The 26,821-nt window shown below is 50.7% G+C and overlaps 1 protein-coding gene across 6 annotated transcripts in view; it reads left to right on the top strand.

Annotated features, from left to right (window-relative positions):
• The window catches only part of PLXNA2 (plexin A2), a 221,583-nt gene that overhangs the window by 5,646 nt on the left and 189,116 nt on the right, over window positions 1-26,821 (top strand). For 5 of the 6 annotated variants that reach the window (XM_027082880.1, XM_027082878.1, XM_027082881.1 and 2 more), the window contains exons 2-3: window positions 19,932-21,199; window positions 26,333-26,515. In XM_027082880.1, coding sequence (XP_026938681.1) covers window positions 20,012-21,199; window positions 26,333-26,515 — 1,371 coding nt within the window. In that variant the 5' untranslated portion in view covers window positions 19,932-20,011. Of the gene's footprint in view, window positions 1-18,212; window positions 18,951-19,311; window positions 19,417-19,931; window positions 21,200-26,332; window positions 26,516-26,821 lie in introns of those variants that run through there. The other variant, XM_027082879.1, reaches the window with a different exon arrangement.

Raw genomic sequence — 26,821 nt, 5'->3', positions numbered from 1 at the left:
CAACGCTGTATCACTGATTTAATCTTCGTCTTCATACTCTCTGTGGGAGCCTTTCTCTGAATTATAATTCCCCCTTTCATTTCAGCAGAGGACAATATGGAGAGAACAGAGTCCAGAGGTTTTTCTCATCTGAGGAGATAATAACTGTCTAACAGGGGAAGGGAAAAATCTTGAAGCTTGGGGGTGGGCAGTGGGCCAGAAAGGAGCATCTCTTCAGATCTGATATTTAATCATGGCTTCCCTTTGGCTCAAATTTACCTGAGGTCAAAGCGGGAGGGGAGGGAGGAGAGAGCAAAGAAAAAAGAAAAACAAGATAGATGTATCATATTATGAAAGTCTAATCCTGCTTTTCCTTGGCTAAAATTACTTTCGGTATGAGAGATAAAGTGGAGTTGCCCTTGCAAAGTTCAACGTGTCTTTGAGAAGGAAGAGGCGGAGGAATCCTGGGGCTCAGAGTGACTAGCCGATGAATGAACCCCTCTCCTCTGTGACCCCCCAGCACAATTTCTCTCTGAAGCTTTGAGAGTGAAGATGGAGGCCCTGACTAAGGCACCTCCACTGCTTCTCTGCGCTGTCTGGGGAGCTAAACTTTTAGTATTTTTGTATCTACAAGCTTCCCTTCCCACCTTAGTGTCTTGTTTGGGTATGGAGGGATAGAAAAAAGAGGTGTCGAGCAGCTAAACAACTCCTCCGAGTTTAATCATACGTGAATTGTTGCGCTTGTACTGAAAACAGGAATTGCTATCCATTGGGGTTTAATCAAGTAGAAATCCATCACTTATGCAGTGCTAGGAACGTGTAACACTTGGTACCAGGATGAAAAGGTAACAGATCCTACCTTTAAGACCCTTAAGAGCATCCTGGGGGGAGGGAGTATTACGTAAGCCATGTACCTTCACAGAAGTTTAATGTAAGGCAGAATGGAGTTAACAGTATGTCGGGAGTGTCAGAGGAAGTGGAGCTCCGGGAAGCTTTTGCTCTAGTCAACGGAAGGTGTAGGTTTCCAGGAGGGAGGCTCGGGTGTCTGAGAACTTCATAGCTCCCTGTCAAGAATGACTGTCTAACGCTCTCCCATATTCCTCACCCTCTCAGAAGTACCCCTATTTTTTTTTCCTCATCCTCCTCCACGGATTTCAAAATGACACCACTGTAGTTGTTTTCTATTAGTCAACATCCTAGAGCAAGATCTCCATGTAGCACCCTCCCAAGGGGTTTTCACCGTGTATTCTATGTAAATTGCATCCCTTTCCGGTCCCCTGGAGCTGGCCGCATGGACGCCACTGTGCTTCATCAGGAAACGTTATTACTCATCTGTATTCACATTGAAGTGTCTGGAAACCTGCCGTTAGTGCACCACATTTATCTGAAGGAACCCATTAAAGGGAACAAACCTGAGAGAGGAAAAATATTCGGCTTTTCCTCCTCACCATGGCTGAGCAGGAGAACGCCCTCCACGAGCCACCCCAAATTAAATTTGGGGCGGGGGAGACCTGGCACTGGGGTGGACAGAACCAGGGTGCATGCTTGGGCTTAAAGAGGCCTTTGAAACCTTTGAAAGTCTGTGCTTTTTAAGAAGTATGAGTGTGTGTGTGTGTGTGTGTGTGTGTGTGTGTATTTCTGAAGAGAAGGAGTTTGTGATCCGCCCCCCGCAAACGTAAAGAACCACTAGACTCTAGTCTCCAGGGCCTTTTCCTAGCCTCAGTTTCTGCTTTCTGTTCTGGTGGTAGAATGAGGGCTTTGGGTGAGGAACTGTAACCCCAGTGCCTTCCCCATGTCCCCAAGTGGTAGATGACTGACTCTTAGAGTAGACAAGAGAAATCCAGGGACAAAATGGCTCAGAATGTCAGGGAACCCAGGTGTCATAATTGCTCTGCAAATATGGACAGGTCATGGCACTTTTCTGAGCAGGAGGCAGGGCAGAGGACTCCTCCCTGTAAGGGATGGAGGGTGGAAGGTTCAGGAGGAGAGGAAGAGGTGGGTGAGAAAGCCCTGCCTGCCCTGTAGAGGCAGGAGGACCAGCGGGCAGACAGAAGGGACAAGAGGGGATGTTGCCGCTTTGAAGTGGTTTCCTGCTTCATAAAAGCGAAAGGCCTCAGCTGGGCTGGGTAAATATTACGTTGGCCTCTGACCTCCCACCTCCCCAGATTGTTCCCCCAGCTTCCCATTTTTTTCTCCTGAGCTACAAACATACCTGAGGGAGAAGAGCCTGTTCTCTGAACTTGGGTGTTCTCAGCGGGAGCCCTGGCCAAAGCCAGACAGGAGGACAAGGCTCCTCCCCTGTGCCCAGACCTGAGAGCCTTGTGGGTCAGCCAGCGCTGCCAGGTCTGGGTCCCTGCTCCACGCTGGTGGGTGGTGATGTTTTCCAGGAGAGAGGCGGTCAGTCCCCTGACAAGACTAGCCCTCTACCCTCACTTCAGTGGCCCAGACCTTGCTGGCAAGTCCCTCGATTCTCTGTGAAATTAAAACTGACACCACTAGGGTTTTTTCTGCTAGGCAAACACCCCCTGAGGTTTATCCGGAAATTAACAAAATTCAAGTCTAATGCCCCCCTCCGAGTGACCCCCCAGGGTGTGAAGCCCTTCAGGTTCTGGGCCCAAGAACCCAGCTGTGAGAGACTTAGAGAAAACCATCTGAGCCACTTGTGAAGCTGGGAAGTCACGCCCGGCACCCTCCCGCAGGAGGCTTAGTCCAGCCAGGAGGGGTCAGAACAGATGGTCAGGAAGAGTCTGGCGTCAGGTTAAGGTCCTAATGCATGGGAACAAAGGGCCTTCCTTCACACTTGTAGCTCTTCCCTCTTCCTAAAAGCTTTCTCACCTGTTGAACAGTGTTCACCCTCCATTTGCTCCTGGGCCCGGGAAGGAGATAAGAGGGAGACAGAAGACACTCAGGGAGAACTGCTGCCTGCCCCGCACCAGCACCTCAGTTTCTTCATCTGTACAATGGGAATGAATGCTTTCCGTGACTCCCCAAGCGCCCTCAGTTGCCCTTGTTTCTGAAGCCGTGCATGGGAAGATAGTGTTTGGGCATTTGGAAAAATGACAATTGTTGCAAATGTGTAAAATTATTCTAAAATTTAGAGCAGGAGTACAGCCAAGCTAGGGGTGTTTTTCTCCTCTCTCTCTCTCTGTCTCTGAATTTGTTTGGAATTTTCTGAGAAAAAATAAGATTTTTATTTAAAGAAAATCTGTGTGCTAAAGGTTTTGATATGTAAAAATAGATGAAGGGCTAAAGATTCAGTGAAGACTGGAAACTGAGAGGAAAACCAATGGTGATCCTGGCACTGGGGCCACATGCATGGTTTGGGGTTAGCACTAACCAGTGGGGCTGGAGTTTGAATTCTGAATTTGCTACCCTTGGGGCTTTGATGCCTTCAAGTCTAAGAGGAGAGATGAATGATACTGTCACAGAACTGGTAAGCTGGCATTTTTCTGGGAGTCAGCCTCCCATGGCAGGGCAAGGGGCGGAGCTGACGGACCCCTAGCTGCCTGCCTGCAAAAAGCTTACATCTCTCTGCAGAGAGAGCTCCTAGGAGTATGGATGTGAATGGGATGGACACAGCATGAAAAGCATCAGCAGGAACTGGGGCCAGAGCCCCAGCTGGACCCTGGAGCTCAGGGATTAGATCCTTGGCCAGCGCTGACCCCTGGGCAGAACATAGCAAGATGTCTGGGGAGAAGCATCAGCTATCTTGTGCTAGCCCAAGAAACTCCCCCAGGCCCTCCCTGCTGCAGCACAGAGCCTTGTCCCTTGTTGGAAGCACAGAGCATGGGAAGGGGGCAATGAGAGGAGGGGAGCCCTGTGCCTTAGACAGCACTGTCCAAGAGCCAGCGGTGGAAAATGAGTGTGGCAAGATGCCTTGAGTTTCTTTTCTAGAATATTATGAAGAAAACAGTTTGAATTACAAAAGAACGGGTGTTATATGTGGAATACTTGAGAAATGTTTCTGAGGATTTGATAACAGCTTTACCCAGGCCCACATCATAGATGCGGCAGCCGAGTCCAGCCTGGGAGAGTAGACTGCCCTGCGTCACACAGTGAGTGGCCAGTCACGGTGTCCACCTGTGAGGAGGTCTGTTTGCCCCGGCCTGGCCCAGCACACTCTCTCCACCTGCTCATGTGGCCTCCTTCTCTTTCCATTCTCTCATTCCCCAACCCTGTGCTCAGCGCCGTCCCCATCTCTCTCCCTTGGGTTTGAGCGGGCATCCCCGAGAAGTGACCTCTCCCCTGCTCTGCCAGTCCGCCGGCCCTAGGACACCCCCATCCCTCTCTGTGGCGCTGGGCAGTGTGTAGAAAGGCCCCCCTGCCTTAAGTAGCTCCAGCCAGCTTTCCTCCATCCACCGCAGGCCTTGCTCTTTTCAGAGTCAATGGCCCTGGCAAAGCCCAGCCACCCCTCCCTCCCCAGAGGCAGCGTGGGTACTGCTTGTGTGGCGGTCTCTATAGGCTCTGCATTCACAAGTTGAAGAGGGTGAGACAATGACCCGAGCAGCCGCCTGCAGACTGTGCTGGCTGGGAGGCTGCCAGAGCGGGAGGTGGGAGCCTGGGCCGGCCAGGGTTTGCCTACCACGCACCTGCGAGCTTTCTCAGGCAGCCGTGGCTGACCCAGAGGAGATGCGAGGCGGAATTGGGATCCAGAGGACCTGGTCCAGGCCACCTGATTGGCTTCTACCACAAGCCCCCAGCCTCCTTGGCCAAGGTTTCCGCCAGCTGTGTAGTCACTCCAGGCCTGGAGGAAATAGCAGGGCCCTGGCTCCTGAGGGCCATTTGTGGCCTGAGGACAGGAAGAGGCAGGACACTTGTCCAGGTAGAGACAAAGAGGCCACTTCACCAGGAGCCTGCCCAGGCAGAAGAAAGGTACTGTTCATTACTTGCAAGGAGATTGGAGTTGGCGTAACATGATTTACTTTGCACACACGTTTATTGAATATCTACTATGTGGCAAGTATTATGGGAGGGAGGCCAGTGGCTATCGTGGCTCTTGAGAACCTTCCAGTGTGGCGAGGGGAAAAGGGGATACACACCAATAATGGTCATGCAAGTTAAGTGTTGCAGGAACCCAGGAGAGAGAGACGAACCAGAGCCATGCAACCCAGAAGGGGCCGTCTAGGGAGGGAATGGGCTCTACATCATTTGGGGAATTCAAGCAGAGATTGGAAGATGATGACCAGGTCTCAAGAAGGGATTCCCGTGTGGAAGGTATAAGAGGGATGGCTGAGGTCCCCACCCACGCCCCAGTCCTCTAACCTTGAGTCTTTCTGTTTGCTGCTCAGTGAATTCAGTGGAGGAAAAGGCTCTTTTGAGAAGTGAGGATGAGTGTCAGGTCCGTGAGAATGACTCACAGCTGCAGGCCTAAATTCCACAGTAAACAGAGCTGGTTCTCACACCTTCATCCCCGTGACTCCCCTCAGAGTGGGGTGCCAGGAAGGCTGGGCTGGGATAAGCCCTGGCCTCCCCTGGAGCCAGAATTGTCCTAATCGTGTTAAAATGAGCTCTCGGTCTACAAGCAGGGGCAGACCCGCGTGCGCTGAGACTTGGTCAGCTCTCTGCCTGCAAAGCTCTAACTTCTAATCATTGTCATAAACAGGACGGAAGCAGCTGCTCACTCCAGTCTATTATCAGCTTGGTTGGAGACAGAGAAATTTAAATGGCAGTGAGATGCTTAGCAGAGCAACGAAAAGTCGGTGTTAAAAAGAAAGAAAGCGAGACAGCTTGTTTCATCGAAATAGAAGGGTTATTAAACAGCCCTAAATTAATCAGTGATCTGCCAGGGTTGGGAATCAGAGCGCCGCAGAGCCAGGGTAGAGAGCTGGGAGAAGATGGGGGACAGCAAGTTAGAGGCAGGTAGGAGCTGCCTGCGATCTCAGGCCAAGCTGCAGGGATTGTGGAAGCAAGGTCTTCAGAAGGGGAGTCGGCAAATAGTTTTCTGCGCCACTGATAAGAGCAGGTTGGGTGGGGAGGGGATGTTGGTAGGCCAGCCTCTCCCCCTACAAAGCCCTGCTTCTGATTTCTTTCCATCTGCCACCACCCATGCCAGCCCTTGGGCCATCTCCAGTCCTCAGCTCCTCCCCAGGGCTGGGCAGGAGCTAAGTGGCATTCGGTGGAGGGCCACAAGCTCCCAGCCTGTCTTCTTCCTCTCTCGCAGGGTGTCCCCAAGAACTCAAGCCTGAGTTGAGCTCCTTGCACTGCACTCCCGTTCTGAAAGAGTGGGGACAGTACATCCCAAGTATGGCCAGAGCCTGGCTTGCCTGCAGGGAGGCTGATCTCTGGAGTCAGGGGTCTGTCCTTGGTGATATCACTTGGACTCCAGCCAGAAGGGCAGCAGGGAGACAGGTGTAACTCCAGGAGCCCCAAGTCCAAGGCCCACTTCCACATCAGGTACCTTCTCCAAAATATTTCACCTCAGGTCTACCTAAGTCTCACCGGTGAAGTGGTGATGCTGACCTGTTCTCTCTCTCACAGGCTTGCATATGGGGGTACATTAATGGGATAACATACATGAAATTCTCAGTCAACTATAAGATCGCTGCACAAATGCTAGTTTATACTACAGCGGGGTCCCTTGGAGACTCAGGACAAAACATCAAAAAGACTTCCCAGAGGGCGTGACACGGGTCTGGGGGAAGCGGACTTGCTGGTACCTGGGCGGAGCCACGGGAGGGGAGACCGGCCAAGCACGTCCCTGAGCACTTGTGCTCCCGCCAGGCTGGGCAGCAAGTTGGATCTTGAATCAATCACTCCAGGAGCATTTTCTCTGCTCTTTGACCTCAACATTCTTTCTCCTCCCGCCTCCCAGCCTCCTGCTTCCCTCCTGGCTGTTTACCCTTTTCCAGGCTCCTCTCTCACACCCTATTCATCATCGGGGGCCAGATCCTCACTCGAAAAGTCTCTCATCTCCCGCCCAGGTGGCCGCTCGCTACATTGGCCTGCGTCTCCCCCTCTCCCCCCCAGCACATTCTTCTCCTGGGGTCAGCTTCCCCGATAATTGTGCCCTCCGCTTCTCCCGCAAGGGCCTGAAAAGTCTCTTCTTGCCTCCCTGCTCACCCAGGTGCTAAGGGTCCTTCAGGCCGATGCACTACATTTGGGCACAGACAAGCCCCATAAGTGGACACACCTCTGCCCAGAGTGCCCGCCGCCCCAAAGTCTCCATGTGTCTCTCTTAACCAGCGCCACCCGCAGTTCCCTTGCTCCGTTGAGTGTGTGCGAGTGTGAATGCGCCTGTTACTTAAGAGAGGCTGCTTGACAGCTCAGGATCTTTTCTGCAAAAGCTCAGAGTCTCAGACAAAGAGAGAAAAATAATAGAAACTGAAGGTGGGAAGGTACAGGGTGGGGACACAGCCTGCTTAAGAAGCTTCCTTATAAAAAGGAGTTACAGCTTTTTATTCGAAGGGAGGCTGTTGATTCAGAAAAACCCCAGAAAGGGACTTCCGTGGTGGTGCAGTGGTTAAGAATCTGCCTGCCAGTGCAGGGGACACAGGTTCAATCCCTGATCTGGGAAGATCCCACGTGCCACGGAGCAACTAAGCCCGTGCACCACAGCTACAGAGCCTGCGCTCTAGAGCCCATGAGCCACAACTACAGAGCCCACGTGCCACAACTACGGAAGCCCGTGCACCTAGAGCCCATGCTCCACAACAAGAGAAGCCACCGCAATGAGAAGCCCGCGCACCACAACCAAGAGTAGCCCCCGCTCGCCGCAACTAGAGAAAGCCCACGTGCAGCATTGAAGACCCAACGCAACCAAAAAATTAATTAATTAATTAATTAAAAAGAAAAGCCCCAGAAAGAAGGAGAGGTAGGGAAGATAGCAGAGAGGAATTTCATCTGACGTGCTGACCAAACCCAGAGGAAGAGCCCCCCAAAATGTGGAGCTCAGCCCGTACGAACAGTTCTCAGCATCTCCTCGTCCTACGGGCCAGCTTTTCTCTCTTCTCCTTTCCTTCCTCTTTCCTTCCAGGGGCACCTGGATAAATCACCCAGAGTGGCAGAAGTGGCCTTAAATCACTCTCAGGGCCCTGAGAGGAGGGGATGTGCCCTGGGTAGCATGGGGCCCCGGGGGACTGGAGGAATGGCTGCTTGGAACCAGCAGCACCCAGTTTCTCCCCAGAAGCCTGGGTCTGGGGAGCTGGGAGCTGGGTCCCCAAGCTCCATGCACAAGAACCACCCCGTCACCTGGCTGACGCCACCATCCAGGGCAGACACTGTTGCCAAGGAGATGATGCCCTTGTACAGTGTTTCTCCAAAAACAGAAATAAGAGTAACTGGTGTTTATTCAAAACTGTGGCATTTACAAAACACTTTCACATCTCTTTTCTCATCAGTTCTCACCACAACCCTGTGCGGTGGCCTTTTACAGTTGAGGAAACTAAGACTCCAAAAGGTTAAATAACATGTTCAAGGTCAGGGAACTAGTAAGTGGTAGAGCAAGACTTGCACCCAGGTCTGCCTCCGAAGCCTCTGCATCCGCTGCCCGGCAACATGTGTCACAGCGATTTGACCTCCTCATAGGACAGCCCTGCTCCGAAACCTTCCTGGAGGGATCTCACCCCACCCACTCTGCTTTTGATCACTTTATGTTGTCCATTTATGATTACGTGCTTTTCATGTGATCGATGATAGCGTATGCTTCACGGCTTCTTGCCAAGACATTTCCTGCACCAACCCTGTTTGCATGGGGCATTCTTCAAAGAAGAGCTGGCATCTCCTCACTCTTCTCCATCCTTCTCCCCACCTTATCCACCTAGCCAATGACATTTGCTCTTCACCCAGTGGGCTCAAGACGAACAACACAGCCAGGATCCTTCCCAAATGGTTCACTCCCTTCTTCACTACCTCCCAAAGATCAGTTATGACAAATCATTGAGCCAAGTGTATTTCAGCCATGGCTTAGAGCAGCCTAGCAGGTGAGAAAAACATATGAGCATCCCCCCTTCCCTCTCCCCTGCTCTCCATGATTCAGACTGAGTGCAGTACTGAGTAAAAGGCATCATGCTACCCCTGTACAGGATGCCAAAGATGCCCTCAAAGAGCCTCTACTGCAATGGGAAGATAGGATAGTCACATGAAAAAGAGAGCCTACACTACCATGCAATCAATGTGTGCTAGAAATAGCAATTTTTGACTTTGGAGGAAAGACAGGGGTTGGGGACAGGGAGCACCTAGAGGCTTCCTGAGGTTTTGAAGAATGGACAGGGTTTAGACAGGCAAAGAAGAAAGTGGAGATGGGCATTCCAGGGAGAGGGGACCACGGAGATAAAACCGTGTGAGGTGTTTCGGGGACTCGGCAAATGAACCAGTTTGTTAGGAGTGGGGTCACCCGGGAAGAGGTGGGAAGGGAGGCCAGAGAAAGACAGAAGAGCCAGCTTGGGAGGACTTGAACTTGGGCACTGAGCAGTCCCGAGTCTGTCTGGGCAACAGCAGGGAGCCAAGGAAGGTGTTTTCTAGGTGGATACCATACTTTGGCCCTATACCTGGCAAAGTTAGTCAAAGGTAGTCCTCTGACACACAGGAAATGAAGCAGTACGAGGCACACCTTGCAGGAAATCTATGGCTGCATCTTAGAGGCCAATGGCCTTCACTGGGGTCCATCACAGTGGCAGACCTGGATGGTGACTGTGACTGTCTTACATGCACATTTTCAGGGAGGCAACACCAGGCTTGCTAGTAAAGAGGACCACTCTTTTGAACTTGGGGGAATCCCAACTTCTGGAAACAGCGTTAAAAAATGCACCTTGATCTGGCACTAATGGCTGCTCTCCCTGACGCAAGGACAAGGCAGCAGCAATGGGGAGTGCCCCTTGTCCCTAGAGCCTTTCAGTGGCTGCCATGGGGCAGAAAGCATGAGGGTCTGCAAGAGAAACAGGAAGTGCTCTCACCTGGGGACTGCTGGGGGCTGTTAAAATTCTTCTTCAAGAGGAGAAAGATAGGACAGCTTCCTGGAAAGTAAGTGGCGTTTAGGGCCATTCCACAGCCTGAGAGCTGGGATAAATGTCTAGGGCTTTGTTTTTTTACTCCCCCCTCCTTTTTCTTCCTCCCCCTTCCCCCCCCCACTGGTGAGAATTGGAGCTGTGTCACTATTCTTTGAAAACATTGCAGTTAATGACAGCATAATATGCCGTTATTTGGAGTAACTGTAATTTATTTAACCCCTTAGTTGGGTACTTTCTACCCTGTTTCCTGCTCTCCTGCCCCATTTCTATCTCAAAGTCCTTAGCTCTTCCTTGTACAGTAAGCATTGGGTGAGAAGGCAGGAGAGATACTTCCAGGCTCCTCGGAAAGATCATGTGGAATTCCCCTGAAAGGTGACTGCCAGCCAGCAAACCTCTTGCCACAAAACACCCATGGACTCCACCTTGTAATGGATAACTCAGCCCTGGCCACCTCCATCCTCAGCCCTGCTTCTTTACCAAAATAAAATGGGAGCCTCAAGTCTTGACTTTAAAGTAAAGTACTTGCCAAGTCTTACTTAAAGTTCTCATGAGTCTTCCCGGATTAGGGGCAAGAGGGTTTGGTTGAAAAATAAATTCTAAATATCTAGGTGATGTGGAAGAGTGGGGAAAGCATGGGTGTCAGAAAGTTCTGCTTCCTAGCAGAATGATGCTAGTTACTCAACCTCCCTGAGATTCCATTTTTTCATCTGTGAAATGGGGAGAATAATACCCATCTTGCGGAATAATCACAAAATTACCCGTTGCGTATGCAAAGAATCTAGCAGTGTACCATATAGCAGGTGGTTAATAATTAATAATAATGATAGCTGCTCCTTTTTATTATTTTTGTCGTGGAACACAAATGGAAATTGCTACCATTATGCTATTCGCGACCCTTCTGGTATGAGGAGTTCTAACGTAAATTTGGACTTGATTTAGCAATGCTAGATCCCCACTTTTATTCCTTTGCCAGACTTTGGAAGGAGCCTGAAAACTCCCCTTCCTGTCCTTTAATCCCATAATGCCTACCAGCAGAGCAACCCCATCACGAGGATGGTATGCGTATGGTCTGGCTACAGTCAGGGGACAAGTGGGGTCACCTTTCTAGGGGCCCCATGGTGCAGAGGGCAGGCGCACCCCCAGTGCCCACAGCTTGGAGCCTCAGAGCCCTGCTAAGTCGCAGAAATTCTTTCTGCCCCAGGGGTGAGGTAGTCATGGCAAGGCTGGGCTGCACCATCCCCTAGAGGGGGTTGAAGAGGGCAGAGCCCACGGAAGGAGGAGGGAGGAGGGGGGGCAGGCCGGCAGCTGCTTGAAATTGATTGCTCTTGTAGTTTAGTTTATACCATGGGCCCTCTCCGCGCTGCCCGGGTGGCGACCTTTAGATAATAAAGGGAATTCTGGGAGATTTCTGACAGGCCCGTGACATATGGGGCAGGTCTGCAGGGTCAGGCGGTGTATCTCCCTGCTCCCGGCCCCAGGGTAATGAATCTTGTTTTGACTTGGCCAAGCCAACCCAGCCAGCACCCCAGAAAGGAGCCCAGCCCCTCCCCTCTGCAACCCTTCAAATAAGCGCCTGTCTTTGGAACCCTTCATAATTCAGGGAGACAACTCCAAACTTTTATAGCCTGTGAGAGGAGAAGACAAACACTGGATGTTTTGCTAAGGCCCTGGGAGAGCTGGTGTGGTTTCCAGGGCTTGAGCAGAGCCCACTGGGAGACCTGGGGAAAAAAAGCTACCAGAAAACCCTCCCTGATGTGAAGAGGCAGTGGTCCCTGGACAGACCAGAGAAGGAGCTGGGGTGGGAATGGAGGGCGATGGCTCCCTGGGAGTCACAGAATATCCCCTGTGTCCTTGGGGTCTGGCAGGTGACACATGGACTCTTCTGGGCAGCAGGAGGAGGGGGCAGGGAGGCAAAATGGATAGGAACTCTGCAGGCCAAGCACGAGAGGTGAGAGGCTGGCAAAACCCAGTTCTAGTCCCACTGGGGCCAGAGCTGGGAGAGGCAGAACAAGTGCATTCTCGGGGCCACTGTGTTTAGCTGGGTGAAAGGGGAAGCATGTTTTGCTGCCTTTGGTTCTCACAGAGATGTTGAGAGATCTACATCTCGAAGTGTGTTGGCCCTGTGATGGCTTCTACCCAACCCCTCGCCACAAACACCCGTTTCTTTCAAGGAACAATTCCCAAGCCAAGATGGTGGAATGCATCACTCCTCCCAGCTACATTAGTTTGCTAGGGCTGCTGTCACCAAGTACCACCAACTGGGTGGCTTAAACACCAGGAGTTAATTGCCTCACAGTCTGGAGGCCAGAAGTCCAGGTGTGGTTCCTTCTCATGGTTGTGAGGGAAGGGTCTGTCCCAGGCCTCTCTCCTTAGCTTGCAGATGGCCGTCTTCTCCTTGTGTCTCTTCACATGTCTTCCCTCCATGCCTATCTGTCTCTGTGTCCAAATGTCCCCTTTTTATAAAGACACTGGTACATTTGGGTTAGGGCCCACCCTAATTATCTCATATTAATTTAATTACCTCTATAAAGACCCTGTCTCCAAATACAGCCATGCTCTGAGGTTGCAGGGCTTAAGGCTTCAACATATGAATTTGGAGGGTGCATGAGAGCGGGAGTGCCTTGCTCACCGTGCCATCTGAGACACAGAGACCCCATCTCTGTCATGCACTCACGTGGGATGCAAGGGCCTTGCTTCCACCATCTGCCTGAGCAGAAAGCCACAGACAGTGGCTTGGTCAGCAGCCCTCTCACCGCCTGGAATATGAGTTCTTCCCTTACTGCTGATCAATGTTAGGGCCTCCCCAAATTTCCTTCACTTAGTCCTTGGTTATTGGAGATTAGATCTGATTTATCCACCTGTGGGAAAAAAAATTGCATGGAAGGACAAGCAGGGAATCTCCCTTCTCATGGTGAGGGAAGTGACTGGGTAGCTGTTGTTACCAAAAGTTGCCTGGACATACCGTGGGGGGATGTGGGAGGGGTGGGGAGCATTGTATCGTCTATTGCACTTTCTCAGGAAAGATGCCAAGAGGCCATGTAGGCAGAGGCCCATTTTCCTTCTCTTTCGCCCCTCACCTCCCTTCCATCTCGCTCTGGGGCGAGGTGTAGCCACTTAGCTTCGCATAACAGCACTGAGTCTGGGGGAAAAAATGACATTCGATTAATGAAACAAACGCAGCTGGTATAGCAGTGACATCTAAATTGTTCCTTTGGTCCCGTTATTTTCTGTAGGAAATTCTCCCTCTGCCCAACCCCCCTCCTCTTTTCCCTTTAAATCGCGTGCATAAAATACGCTAATAACAATCTTGGTGTCTGTGCCTGAGTGACAGCTGAAATAAGAAAAAGACTAATCGTACCTCCTGCAGCCCTGTCACATGGAGATTAAATGAGTCTCTCTCCCACCCCCTGCCTCCCCACCACCACCTCTCTCTCCCAATCTCTCCCCTCTCTCTGGTCTCTTCTCAGTGAGCATCATGGGCATTTGAATAATATATTATAGACGCCATCAGGGTGACAGTGGGGGAAAAAATCAGCTCAAACCCATGATTACTCCTTCCATCTAATAATTATTTAAATACCAGATAACTCCTTTCACTCTAATTGAGGCCTTCCAGCTGTCGGTGTTACCCGCGGCCTCTGCGCTTGCCCTGGCATTCACCTTGTGCTACTCAACGTGCCTGGACTACCTCTGAGGTCGCTGTTCGACAGAGTGACACTTGGAATGTTCACGTACAACCCCAAAGATGACACTATGACGGGTCCTTCAAGATCGTTCCATCCACAGGGGATGAGCCAGGGCCCCAGCCTTGTGCATTTAGACATTTTATCCTCATAGACTTTAATTCATATACCAAAGGCAGCCTCTTTGGGTCACTGGGACCAATCCCCTGCTTCTCAGTAAACATATTCCTCAACAGCTGTCAGGAAAATTCAATGTCAGAAAATTCCATCATCTCCTTGGCAGGATGCCCCAGGGATCCTCTCTAGATAGGATGTCCCCCTGGATATCTCACTCTAGTCCCTTCGGCTGCATTTCTAAGTCTTTGAGAAAAAGAAAGTGCCTGTGCTTGGATAACATCTGACCTGTCTATGGGGTTGTCTACAACCCAGAGGCATATGGTACAGGACACCTTAGCCCCCAAGTCACAGTATAGGTGCCATTCTTGTGTGTGACAACTGCCTGGACCTGCCTGGCCTGGAGGAGGTCATCCCCCCAACACAGAAGGGAGCCATTCTGGTGTCCCTTTCACTCCCCTGCCCCTTAATCCGCTCATCCTTGAGTCTGCCCTGCACACCACCTCCCTGTCCAGGCCCAGTCCCAGGCTCACTTCTGCCCATCAGGGGGCCACCACGATCAAAAGGCACCTTCTTTCCCCAAAACAGGGCACCCTCGAGGCAGAACATAACTGACTCCCTGGACTCTTTTGCCTACAGCAGAGGAAGCAATGGACCTTTGGTCACAAGGTCTAGGTTCTGATGGAAGCCTGTCCCTGAGTCATGTTGGGTCACCTTGGACAATCTGTTTTCTTTCCATAGGCTTCAGTTTCTTCATTTAAAAAAAAAAGAAGTGGACTGGAGTAATTTTACAGTCTGCTGCAGTGCTAGACTTGAATTCCTGCTTTAAAGGTGCCACTAATTAGAAGGGAAAGCTGGGGGAGAAGATGGACCTTTCCCTGCCCTGGGAGAGGGAAGAGGTTGGGGTGAAGCCCAGGAACAGGTGCTAACTCCTCTGACTTCACAGCGCTCATTTTTTCTTTGTTTGTTTAATTGAAGTATAGTTGATTTACAATATTGTGTTAATTTCAGGTGTATGGCAAAGAGATTCAGTTTTTTATATATATATATATATATATATATACTTTTTCAGATTCCTTTCCATTATAGGTTATTACAAGATATTGAATATTGTCCCCTGTGTTTTACAGTAAATCCTATTTTATATATATTAGTACTGTGTATCTGTTAATCCCATACTCCTAATTTGTCCTTCTTCCCCTCCCTTTTCCCTTTAGTAACCATAAATGTGTTTTCTATGTCTGTGAGTATGTGTCTGTTTTGTATATGGATTGATTTATTTTTTAGATTCCACATATAAGTGATATCATGTACTATTTGTCTTTCTCTGTCTGACTTACTTCACTTAGTGTGATATTCCCTAGGTCCACCCACATTGCTGCAAGTGGCAATATTTCATTCTTCTTTATGGCTGAGTAATATTCCATTGTATATATATACCACATCTTCTTTATCCATTCATCTGTTGATGGACACTTGGGTTGCTTCCATGTCTTGGCTATTGTAAATAGTACACAGCCCTCATTCTCATACTTACCATTTGGATCCTGGCTATGTGAGCCACCTAGTAGGTGCGGTTGTATTAATAGGCATGTTTTACTGTTATTGTTATGAAAACTGTCACAGCCAAAATGGTGCTGGTGATGACAGTGCAGGTGGTGGTGATAATGATGGTGACAGTGATGATAGAATGATGGAGGATACTGATGATGGAAGAGCTACAGATGGGTCCAAGAGTGGGAGCTCTACCATCATGAACTTTTACTCAGTTTAGCAAAATTGTATCCTGATCCTAACTCCTCTTCCTACCTCCTCCTCCTTCCTTTTGCAATAAGGGAGGCCAAGTAAGCATAGAGGCATATTCCCCCAGATCTCCTAAAAAAGGCCACAGGGCGGGTCACAGGAAGGAAAGACTCTGGCACTGAGCTGAGCTGGAAATGCCTAATTGTCGTTTCTTCCCTGCTCTGCCCCTGTTGCCTACAGCAGCTGATCAGGAAGGTATTAGATGCCTTCACTAGCTGTCACCAACACCTGCCTCCTGAATCCTGATCGGGGAGATGGTGTCACCAGGCCCTCCAAATAAAATATTTAGTGACACTTGCTTCCCAAAGAGGAAAGCGTGGGCTCTTCTTGGCATCAGGAATGCTTTGCGTGCTTCGCTGATAGGGCGAGCATCCCGGGGCAGCACGTCCTGGTTGGAGACTTGGGGTGGGGGAGAGGGAAACTGGTAGGAGGACAGCCACTTGGCAAGTCTGGCTCTTGAGAATGCATGTGACACAGTGACTTCATGAACTAGACGGAGAGAGGAGAAGGGACGGGAAGGAGGCATCGTTGAGAAAACCCCTGAGGTTGACACTAGCAGAAAACTGGGGTTAGAAGGAAATGCTAGGTCTACAGAGTCATAGGTGTGTGTTCACTGGCTTCTACCAAAGTCATTCTAAGACCGACCACGGAATGGGTGGAAATCAAGAGCTGGGAATATTGAGAAATAAATTATTACTGATAAAGGCTAATGTATCTTGAACACTTATAACAGACCAGGCATTGTTCTAAGTGCTTTATATGTATTAAAGGACTTCATCATAATAATCCTATGAGGTAGATGCCAGTGCTAATCTCATTATATATAAATAGTGAGATAGCATCAGAGAATGGCTAAGTACCCTGACCAAGTTGACACAGCTATTATTGCCTCTGAATCCAAGCATCTAAGTTCAGAGCTCATGAGTCTAACCATTACACCACATTGCCTCTCGTCAGAGGTTCAGAGGTGGGTGCCCTTCCCCCTTACTCCAAATTCAGACGGGAGGCTTGATCCTTGCCAGCTGGGCCCTGCTTTGGAAGAGCTACCTGATAGCATCAGCCTTGGCCTGGAAAGCCAGGGGCTCTCAACTTGCTGTTGAAGTCAGTTGTCTTTGTGAATTCCAAGGTGGAATGCAAGCCTCCTCTGCCACCCCTGCACTGCAAGAGACCACGTCTCCTCTTGACCCTGACGCACTAGTGCCTACTGCTCCCAAGTGGGTGATCTTTGAGTGCCATGGAATGAATCTGTGTGGCCGGTCACCCGGAGCAGTCTGTCCCAGGGTAGATGCTGATTGAGGGGTGAGAGGAGAATAGCCCAATTATTGGTCTGTTGAGAACTCTGAACTTCACCAGCCTTACCCAGTAGGACAAAAGAACCTCAGCTGCCATTGCAGTCATAGACTCTGGAAGCTGAAGCAGACAAGTCTCAAGGTATCATTTTGTCTGAATGAAGAAATCTTAAGAACTGGTTAATTCTAACATCCTTGATGTTAAGATCAAGAAATAGGCTCAGGTCGATGCTAGACCGGTCTAAAGCTATACAACTCATGGGTGACACAGGCAGGATATGAATCCGGGGCTCGCCGAGTCCCTCACTCTTCCTCCTGCCCCATGACTGCATACCTTCTAGCCACCAGGCCAATTTTGCCATTCATACTTGAACTCTCAGGATCCTGTACCTCTGCCGGGCTCCCTGCAGGCTGCAGAGAGGCTGTGTTGGGACCTGTGCAGTAGTGTGCTAGAGACGATCACCTTGGATCTATCCCCCTTCCTCTGACTCATGCTTCCCAGTCTGTGCCCCTTCACTGGGCCAGGGAGGGGGATCAAAGATCTGCCCACAGCATTCATTCCCATGGAAAGGAAGAATACGAGCAAAAAGAGAAGTCAGGAGGTCTGGCGGGATTCCTGAAGTGCAGTCTCCTGGGGAGGCTTCAGTGATAATAATAACTCCATAAGTTAAGCATTCACTGAGTGCCAGCTCCCATGCTAAGAGGTTTCCCCGCGTTACCTCATTTACTCTATGACAACTCGAGGGGCTGGTGCTGTAATTATCCCATCCTACCAGAAAAGGGGGATGAGACTGGACTTGCCCAAGGTCCCAAATTTCTTCCCCAATTCTTCCTAACAACAAAAGCCACTCACTGTTTATTCAAACTGTGTCTCTGGAGGATATCGGGCAGGGAGGTGAGATAGTTGATCTTAACCTCACAATCGTGTCCTTTGGTGTCACCTCTTCTACTGGGACCTTTTCCCTCCAGCCATGGGCTAAGCATGTATGTGCATGTACGTTCTGGGGGAGGTGGGGTGCACTGCCCACAAACTCGATGCCAGGGTGTCTCACAGAGCACTGTCTAAAAGGCACAGCCCAAGTGCATCAGTGGTGATGATTAGAATCCTCACGGCTCCTTGGGGACACACAGCCCTCCACCTGTAGGCAAAGGAGCTCTCCTACCCAGAGACAGGGGCATGCACAGCCCGGCCTCCTGCCGTTCCCTGTCCAGCTGGAGAATGTGAGCATTCTGTTATTTCCTTTCCACGGCTCCTCTTGAGGAATTCACGTCCTGCTACTGGCCCCAGGACATAGCTAAAAATAACCTCCAAACCGAAAGCTCTGTCTGTCGGGAGGCTTTGCCGGTGAGCACGTGGGGCCGGAAGGGCTGTGTCAGAGTCTCTGAGGTCAGCCTGGGCCTCATGCCGCTGTCGCCTCCCTCTTTCCAAGGAAGCCCGGGACCTGATGAGTCACACCAGAACAACACCCCGGTGAGGCCCGGTTGGAGGAGAGCCGTCAGGTGGGGCCTCCCTCTGGCACCGTGATGGCTGTCAGGCATGGGAGGCACAGTTGAGGAGGACGAGGGAGAGTTTCTAAAGACACAGAGCGAAAGCCATGGGGATGCTGCCGATGGCATCTGTTTTAATTCCAGCCCAGTCTAGCCAGGTTGGGGGCGAAGGGACACAGGACTCTCCTAAGCTGCCTTGGAGCACATTCTTAATCCTTGGCTTGAGTGTTTCCACTCCTGCTGCCTCATTGCCCAGAGTTCTGTCTGGACTTGTCCGAGGAAGTTGTCAGACACTCCATCCAGCTGGAGAAAAGATCCCTCTGCTAGACAGCCTGCTGCCCACTGCTGCCGCCACTGCCACCGCTGTCCCTCCCTCTCCATAGAAGTCAGGAGCAGCGCTGGCAGAGTGATGGGACAGGCTCCGCTCTCTACCCTCTGCCGAGGAGTCTAGAGAAGCTCTCGCAGGAACACCACCTTGCCCCTCTGGGCAGCTTCCTTGGAATAAGGAGGAAAAGCTGTGCAGCCTGGGGCTTGGGAGGGCAGAGAGGGAGGAAAGAAGTCGGGGCAGGGGACTGATGAGGCTGGGACAGGCAGCCTGAGGTCGGCCACACGGAGCCTTAAACAATCACAAGGCCCCGGCAGTGGCTACAGTGAGCCTGACCTTCAACTTGCCTCCCTTTGCTCCTCTCCACATCTCCCAAACCCGGAACCCTTGCCCAGGTGGCTGAGACTGGACTCAGCCAGCCAGTCCCCGTGATTAAGGAGGCCACCTCCCCCTGTGCTCCACCTGCAGAGAAGCAGAAGTGGAAGCAATTTCCCCAGGACCTGGCACCCCACTTACTGGGGAGGCAGTGGCTGATGCCCTCCTGTCCCAAGGAGGAGGGGTGGGGGGTTGTCCGCCCTTCTCCCTGGGGCTCTGCAGGCTCCTGAACAGCACCTGTGGGGATCCCAGTCCCACCTCACACTCTGAAGGAGTTTTAACCGCTGATGATCAGGGATTCTTCTTTCTAGAGAGGACGAGGTCAAGGGGCAGCGAGAGGCACTGTGATTCAGGATGACCAGCTCTCCTCCTTCCCTACAGGGGACAGAGCATGAAAGAGGAAGGAAGCCAGCAGTGTGAGGGGCTGGAAGTCTGAAATAAGAAAGAATTTTATTTGTGATATCAGACTCGGAATAGCTGCCTGGGAGAGCCTGGGAGAGGACCTTGCTGACCAGCTTTCACAAGACAGGAGAGATTTCCACTGGACTGGGAGAGAACAGGAGGACAGACCCAGCGACTGGGTGGGGAAGTCCGGCTTTAGTTCCGACACCAGGATCAACTGGCTGGGTGAACTCAGCCGTTTAACCTCTCTGAGAGATAAAAACGATATCTGAAGAGGACAGAAATAGAGATGCTTTGTAAAGTTATTAAAAAAAAATGCATTTTACAGCGTAAAGGCTGGAGACCAAAATAGATAATAGGATTCCCTGAACATCCCGAAGAGGGAGAAAGTATGTTAAAAATAGAAAAACTGAAATACAGAAGAAAGAGCCTCACAGAGCTAGTCGGCACTGGGACCTGGGTCAAGCAGTCCTGTTCACTCCTCCAGGGATTTATTTTCCATCTGACCCCTCTGCCTTGTGTTTTCCAGAACCATGTAAGGGCCAAGCCAGGAAGGCGGAGTACGCGAGCGCTCACAGGCTCTGTCTCCTGGTCCCCGCCCGGCTCAGAATGGAACAGAGGAGGCCCTGGCCGCGGGCTGCAGAGGTGGACGGCTGGCCTGTGGTCCTGCTCTCCGCCGTCTGCGTGCTGCTGGCACCCCCGGCGGCCGGCATGCCCCAGTTCAGCACCTTCCACTCCGAGAACCGGGACTGGACCTTCAACCATTTGACGGTGCACCGCGGGACGGGGGCAGTGTACGTGGGGGCCATCAACCGCGTGTACAAGCTGACGGGCAACCTGACCATCCAGGTGGCTCACAAGACGGGGCCGGAGGAGGACAACAAGTCCTGCTACCCGCCGCTCATCGTTCAGCCCTGCAGCGAGGTGCTCACGCTTACCAACAACGTCAACAAGCTGCTCATCATCGACTACTCCGAGAACCGGCTGCTGGCCTGCGGCAGCCTGTACCAAGGGGTCTGCAAGCTGCTGCGGCTGGACGACCTCTTCATCCTGGTGGAGCCGTCCCACAAGAAGGAGCACTACCTGTCCAGCGTCAACAAGACGGGGACGATGTACGGGGTGATCGTGCGCTCCGAGGGCGAGGACGGCAAGCTCTTCATCGGCACTGCTGTGGACGGCAAGCAGGACTATTTTCCCACCCTGTCCAGCCGCAAGCTGCCCCGCGACCCCGAGTCCTCCGCCATGCTCGACTACGAGCTCCACAGCGACTTCGTCTCCTCACTCATCAAGATCCCGTCCGACACCCTGGCCCTGGTCGCCCACTTTGACATCTTCTACATCTACGGCTTCGCCAGCGGGGGCTTCGTCTACTTCCTCACCGTCCAGCCTGAGACCCCCGAGGGCGTGGCCATCAACTCGGCCGGAGACCTCTTCTACACCTCGCGCATCGTGAGGCTCTGCAAGGACGACCCCAAGTTCCACTCCTACGTGTCCCTGCCCTTCGGCTGCACGCGGGCCGGGGTGGAATATCGCCTCCTGCAGGCTGCTTACCTCGCCAAGCCCGGGGACTCGCTGGCCCAGGCCTTCAACATCAGCGGCCAGGACGACGTGCTCTTCGCCATCTTCTCCAAAGGGCAGAAGCAGTATCACCACCCGCCGGATGACTCCGCCCTCTGTGCCTTCCCCATCCGGGCCATCAACTTGCAGATCAAAGAGCGCTTGCAGTCCTGCTACCAGGGCGAGGGCAACCTGGAGCTCAACTGGCTGCTGGGGAAGGACGTGCAGTGCACCAAGGCGGTAAGGAGGGCCCACCTGCTCTACCCCTGATGCGGCATCTGGCATTGCACACCCCTTTGCACACCCTGCCCGCAGACCACCACGGCCTGAAATGAGAGAGGTGCTCAGGCTCACGTTACCAGGTGGTCCCCATAATACAGAGTCTGAGGATACCAGACACTTGAGGCATGTTTGCTGATGCGCGGAGTCATTCCCAATGTATAATCAAGGGCCTCTACGCCACCAGCCACTGTTGTAAGCACCCCGGGCTTCAGAGGTGAACCATACAACACAGCTACTTGCCCTCATGGAGCTTTCATTAGTGAGGCAAGACAGATTAATACATAAAATATGTCGTCTCTCAAGTGATGACAACTGCTGTAGGGAAAAAGAAAGCACAGAAGTGGGGAGAGGCAGTACCCACGAGGATTGGTGCATTGAGAAAGCAGCATTTGAGCAAAGAATGAGGAAAGTAAGCTATGCAGGTATCTGGGAAAGCATTCCAGAGAGAGGGAGGGAGTAGCTCTTGCAGAGAATGCAGGGCATGCCTGGAGAGCGTGAAGAGCGAGGAGGCCACTACAGCTGGACCCGAGCATGTGGCAGAAAGAGCGGTTGGAGATGAGCCAGTCAGAGGTAACACACACCAGATCCTGTACATACAGGGCCCTGTAGGCCACTGTACAGCCAAGTGAAGGAGTAAAGTAGGCAGGTAGATATGTGAGCTGGAGGAGCGAGAAGGGAGTTGAGCTTGACTGATAATTTGAAAACTGGGGAAAAAGGAGAAGAAAGGGAGCTTGGGGTCCAGACCTGAGGATGGCAGAGACAAGAAAGTCAGTGGAAAGCACTGTCCTGTCAGAGGGTCAAGATGCTGCCATCTAGGTGGTTACCGTGATCCACCCATTAGTCCGTCCATCCATCTACCCATCCCTCTATCCATCCATTCATCCCTCCCTCCAGCCATCCACTTAACAAGAAGGTATTGAAGATCTTCCAAGTGCCCAGCTGGGGATGCAAACATAAAAAGACATGATCACAACTTTCAGATATCTCGTAATCTAATGGGAGAAAGAGTGAAAGAAAAAATAGCTGGCAGTGTAATATAGTACCTAAGAGTTTGGGATTCAGAGTTCAAATTCTATCTGTGTGACTTCCTTGCTTCAGGAGTAACTTAATATCTCTCCATTATCATCTGTGAAATGGGAATCATAATGCCTACCGCATGGGATGATCAGATACTATGTGGCAAGATTAACACCATGCCTGGCGTGTTAGGTTGAGCATTATTAGTTAACTGTTACGCATGTGACAAGTGCTAAGATAGATTTCTGTGCAGAGTGCTGTGGACACTGGATCGGCAGCTGGGGAACAATCTGAGACCAAGTGACCCATACGGCTGCCTTCTGAGCACCCTAAATGGAGGGTGTCTGCTACCGGGACCAAACACCTCTTCTTAAAGCAAAAGACAAATCAGGCCTAGGGTATGCTTCTGTTCCTACCGTCAGCCTCTTGGTACAATAGGATAGTAGTTAAGGCCGTAGGCTTGGAATTCCAACAGATTTGTATTTAAAAATCAGTCCTACCATTTAAAACTGTGTGACTTTAGGCAAGTTATGTACCTGATCTGAGCTGTATTTTTTTTCATTTTTAAAATAGAAATAATAGTAGTCTCTTTTTATGGGTATTATGAGGATCAAATGGAGCAAGTATGTATGAGCACAATACCTGGCCCATAATAAGCATGCAATAAAGGACAGCTATAATTATTAATATTAATTATTATAGAACCAGTTATTTGCTGTTATTTTACCTTTATAAAATGAGGAGTTTGAGCTAGATATTCTCCGAAGTTCTTTACAGTCCTGAAATTCTATAACCTCTGGCCCCAACCAATCAAGACAAGTGGAGAGGAAATGCAAGGGTTAAGTCCTTGCAGAGTCCAGCCTGGTTCCCACTGCCCAGAGGGGGCCCTTGTCAGAAGGAAACTGCTGATTCCTGCCTGCTGCTGAGCCAGAGGGAAGAGGAAGTGCCGACACCCTTGTGGGGCTCCATTGGCTTGCAGAGAGACAAGCCCGGGCTAGTAACCACAGAGCAGCAGAGGCACTGGGAGAGAGGTGACAGCAGGTGGGATCAGGACCTCAGAGAGAACAGCCCCTCACTCACCACCCCCTCCCTTCATCATCACTCTTCGGCTGCGGCCTTGATAGTGGAGGTGGAGGTGGGGCTGCAACAGGAGGGGCCCCTTAAAACCCTTATAATCTAAGGAGTCCCAGACCTGGGGACCCAGAGACATTTTGGTGGCCTCAGAGGGCGTTAGGGAGGAGTGAGGGTAGCTGACGTCCCGGGGCTTAATTTTAACGTGATCTCTGGACTAACATGGAGCTCTCAGATGAAGGATTTGAGCTCTGTTCCAGAAGAGAAATGAGGAAGGGGAGCGTCACCCATTGAATAACAGTTATTGTCCTAAAGGCTGTGCTGGGCAATTTAAGAGTTACCTCACTTAATCCTCAATATGACCCTATAAAGCAAGGATTTTCATCCCCCATTTGACAGATGGAAAAACAAAGACACAAAAACTAAGTACATTGGTTGCACCCATACAACCATAAATGACACAGCAGGGATTTGAATTCAGTTTAGCCCATATGACCTCTGAGTCCAAACTCTTTGCATTTAGCCGTGCTGCTTCTAAGGAAAGCCATACACCAGGCTCTCCCTTTCAGAGCAAAAGTAAAGGGGCAGCAGGTGTTTGGGAATATCTGACAATTTAGAGACGAGAAAAGGAAATGCCAGCCAATCCCAGGGGCTTAGGCTCAGAACAAACCGTTTCCGTCACAGTCTGGTGATTCTAGAGTCAGGAGGGATGTAGAGAAATTCAAAATCACTGGCAAGTTTTTGGCTTCTGTCATCATTTCTCAGAAGCTGGCTTAGGTTATGCCTGAGCCCAGGCTCTGCAACCTTAGCGGTCCCTGGAGAGAGTGGGAAAGAAACTGAAGCCATGAAATCAAGAACTTTCAGAGCTGAAAGGAAGCTTGACGATTACCTGGTCTAATCCTTTCCCTTTACAGATGAGAGCATTCAGACTCAAAGTGGGTATGTGGTATATCAAGATGACATAGCTGGCTAGTGGTAGAGACAGGACTACAATCTAGATTTCCTGATTCTTTATCAGGACACTTGTGCCTCTGGTGTAGGGATGAGAAAGAGAAGTAGAAAATGTAAAAAGTGGTAGCTGATTCCTCTGACCTACCTTTCTAGGGAGCCTGAAATTTCCATCATTGGCTCCAGGGATGTGCTAGTGAATCTTAAATGCATGGCTCTATGCAGGCAATGGTAGTAGCAGGGAAGGGATTGGGGTGGGAGGATCTTGATTAGAAGCATTTGCCAATTTCCGTGGTGTAAATACTCCCACCATGGATAATTTCAAGCCACCAGTGTGATGTCACTGAATGCAGAGATAGAGGTACAGGCATTCCTCATAAGCTGGCTCTACTATACCATTGCTTCACTCCCTGCCTGAGAAGCTTATCCCTTCTGCCGTGTGGAGCGCCATATAATCCAGAATTCAAGGTCATCCTTAACCCAAAAGTTAGTTTTCTTTCCTAAAGAATAAACACACACACACACACACACACACACACACAAGGGTAGCACCGCCACTCAGTTGTAGGAGCAGTAGCTCTCTACAAAACACCAAGGAATCACAAGACATGAGCCTCTGTTCTCTTTGGATTTGAACAGGGAATGAAAGAGAAGTCCCTGGTTTACCAAAAAAAATCCCATTTAGCTTATAAATCAGTTCTTCCAAGGAAATGAAGCTGTCAGGGAACGACACACCAGCCCGCTCTTTCCTGGTGTGGGTGAGAGGAGAAGGATGATGGGAACAGGTCTCTCCATGATGCTTTCTGTGCTTCCCACGACCGTCACTTCCTTCCTCCTCAAGGATGCCTTTCCAGACCCAGGAGGAACAGCTGCCACAGGGCTCAGGGCTCTTTCTGGCCCAGAGTCTGCAACCTTTGCCCACAGGATTCCCTGTTGTGCAATCAACTGGGATGTTTTGGAGGATCCGTCATAGCCCAGCCCCAGGCTAGACAGTGTGCAGAGAATGCAGCCCCCTCGCAGCCCCTGTCCTCAGGAAGCATGCAGTCTTTTTTTTTTAACTGAATGAGATCTTAGAAATCATCAATTTAACAGTCCCCAAAGAGGCTGTTACTGATCAAAGTTCACATAGAAGAAGAGCAGAGACTGGAATTCTTTCTGTCCAGCTATTTTTCCACTTGCTCAAGGTGCAATGTCTTTTCAAGGTGCCCTAGTCTCTTCTGAGAGAGAAGAGACTTTAATTTTTTTAAAAAAAATTTATTCAATGACAGATATTCTTTATACAAGCATACCTCCACTCCCTGCAAAAGGCTGCTAACAAGAAGACCATCTCCCCCAGAATCTACCGAAACATCACTGAAGACCTCTAACGGACAGTGACATTGTACAACTTAACGAATCTCTTCGCACGTGTTATTTCCTTTTCTCCCCAGTGATTCTCTCACAAAGGTGGGCAGGTAGTGTGACACCTGAAGAAACTGAGATTCACGTAGATGAAGTAACTTTTCCAAAGTATAAGGCACTGTTCAATATTAAGATAACCCTTTTTAATATATCCCCAGTGTGGGATGTGGTGAATAATGGAATGACTGAAAATTCCTTATGCCCGAAGGCAGGCTTTTGTAGTCCAGGAAACAAATAAGGAACGCCACCAGGCCGGTAGGAATCCTGTGATGTTGCCTCTAGACTGAATCTCCACTGTCTAAATAGAAAGACCGCCACAAATGGCGTGGTCCACAGGGACACGTAAATGACCAGGAAATGAGTTTGAGCAATCAGCTTTGCAACCTGTCGCTGGTTGTCTTGGCAGAAAAGCGAGTGGGTGATAGCAGGTGAGGGAGAAGAAAGCTGTCTGGTTTCACAGGAGTCAGTGCGGGGTTCATGGGTCAGCCGTGAGATGTTTGTGTGTGCAGTGTGTGTTAGGCCCCTGAACTCCATGCCTGAATTTCTCGGAGGCCTGGTGTCCTGGGGCTGGTGGCCACGGTGGGTGGGCTGGTGGGGATCAACGCGGCCCTGCCTCCGCTGCTACTCACCCCAGGTCCCTCCCCTTCTCTCCAGCCGGTGCCCATCGATGACAACTTCTGTGGACTGGACATCAACCAGCCACTTGGAGGCTCAATTCCAGTGGAGGGCCTGACCCTGTACACCACCAGCCGGGACCGCATGACCTCGGTGGCGTCCTATGTTTACAACGGCTACAGCGTGGTGTTTGTGGGTACAAAGAGCGGCAAGCTGAAAAAGGTAAGAGTCCGTGAGACTGGACGCCCGATGCTGTTCAGCTCCTCCGCTGAGAGCCTCTGCTAGAAGGTTGCTGTGGATGGAGATTTAATTAGAGGCAACTCAGTTTTCTTGGGGCAGGAACAGGTAGAGTGGGGAGGGTTGGTAGGGGTTAATTTGTGCCTTATCTTCTAGCTGCTTCCTCTACCCACTGGTCAGTGAGTGTCTTGGTAATGTAAACATATTTCAATATTGACCAAACTCCAAGGAATTAGGAAGGTGCATCTGTCTAGAGGAGGAAAAAAAAAAAGTCTCCAAATCAAGTAGAAT

This window comes from Aethalodelphis obliquidens, unplaced genomic scaffold, assembly GCF_003676395.1.
Source record: "Aethalodelphis obliquidens isolate GAN/ISIS:26980383/991018 unplaced genomic scaffold, ASM367639v1 scaffold48, whole genome shotgun sequence".
Lineage (NCBI taxonomy): Eukaryota > Metazoa > Chordata > Mammalia > Artiodactyla > Delphinidae > Aethalodelphis > Aethalodelphis obliquidens.
Note: the sequence above shows the minus strand (reverse complement) of the source record. Positions and strands in the feature narration are given on the sequence as shown.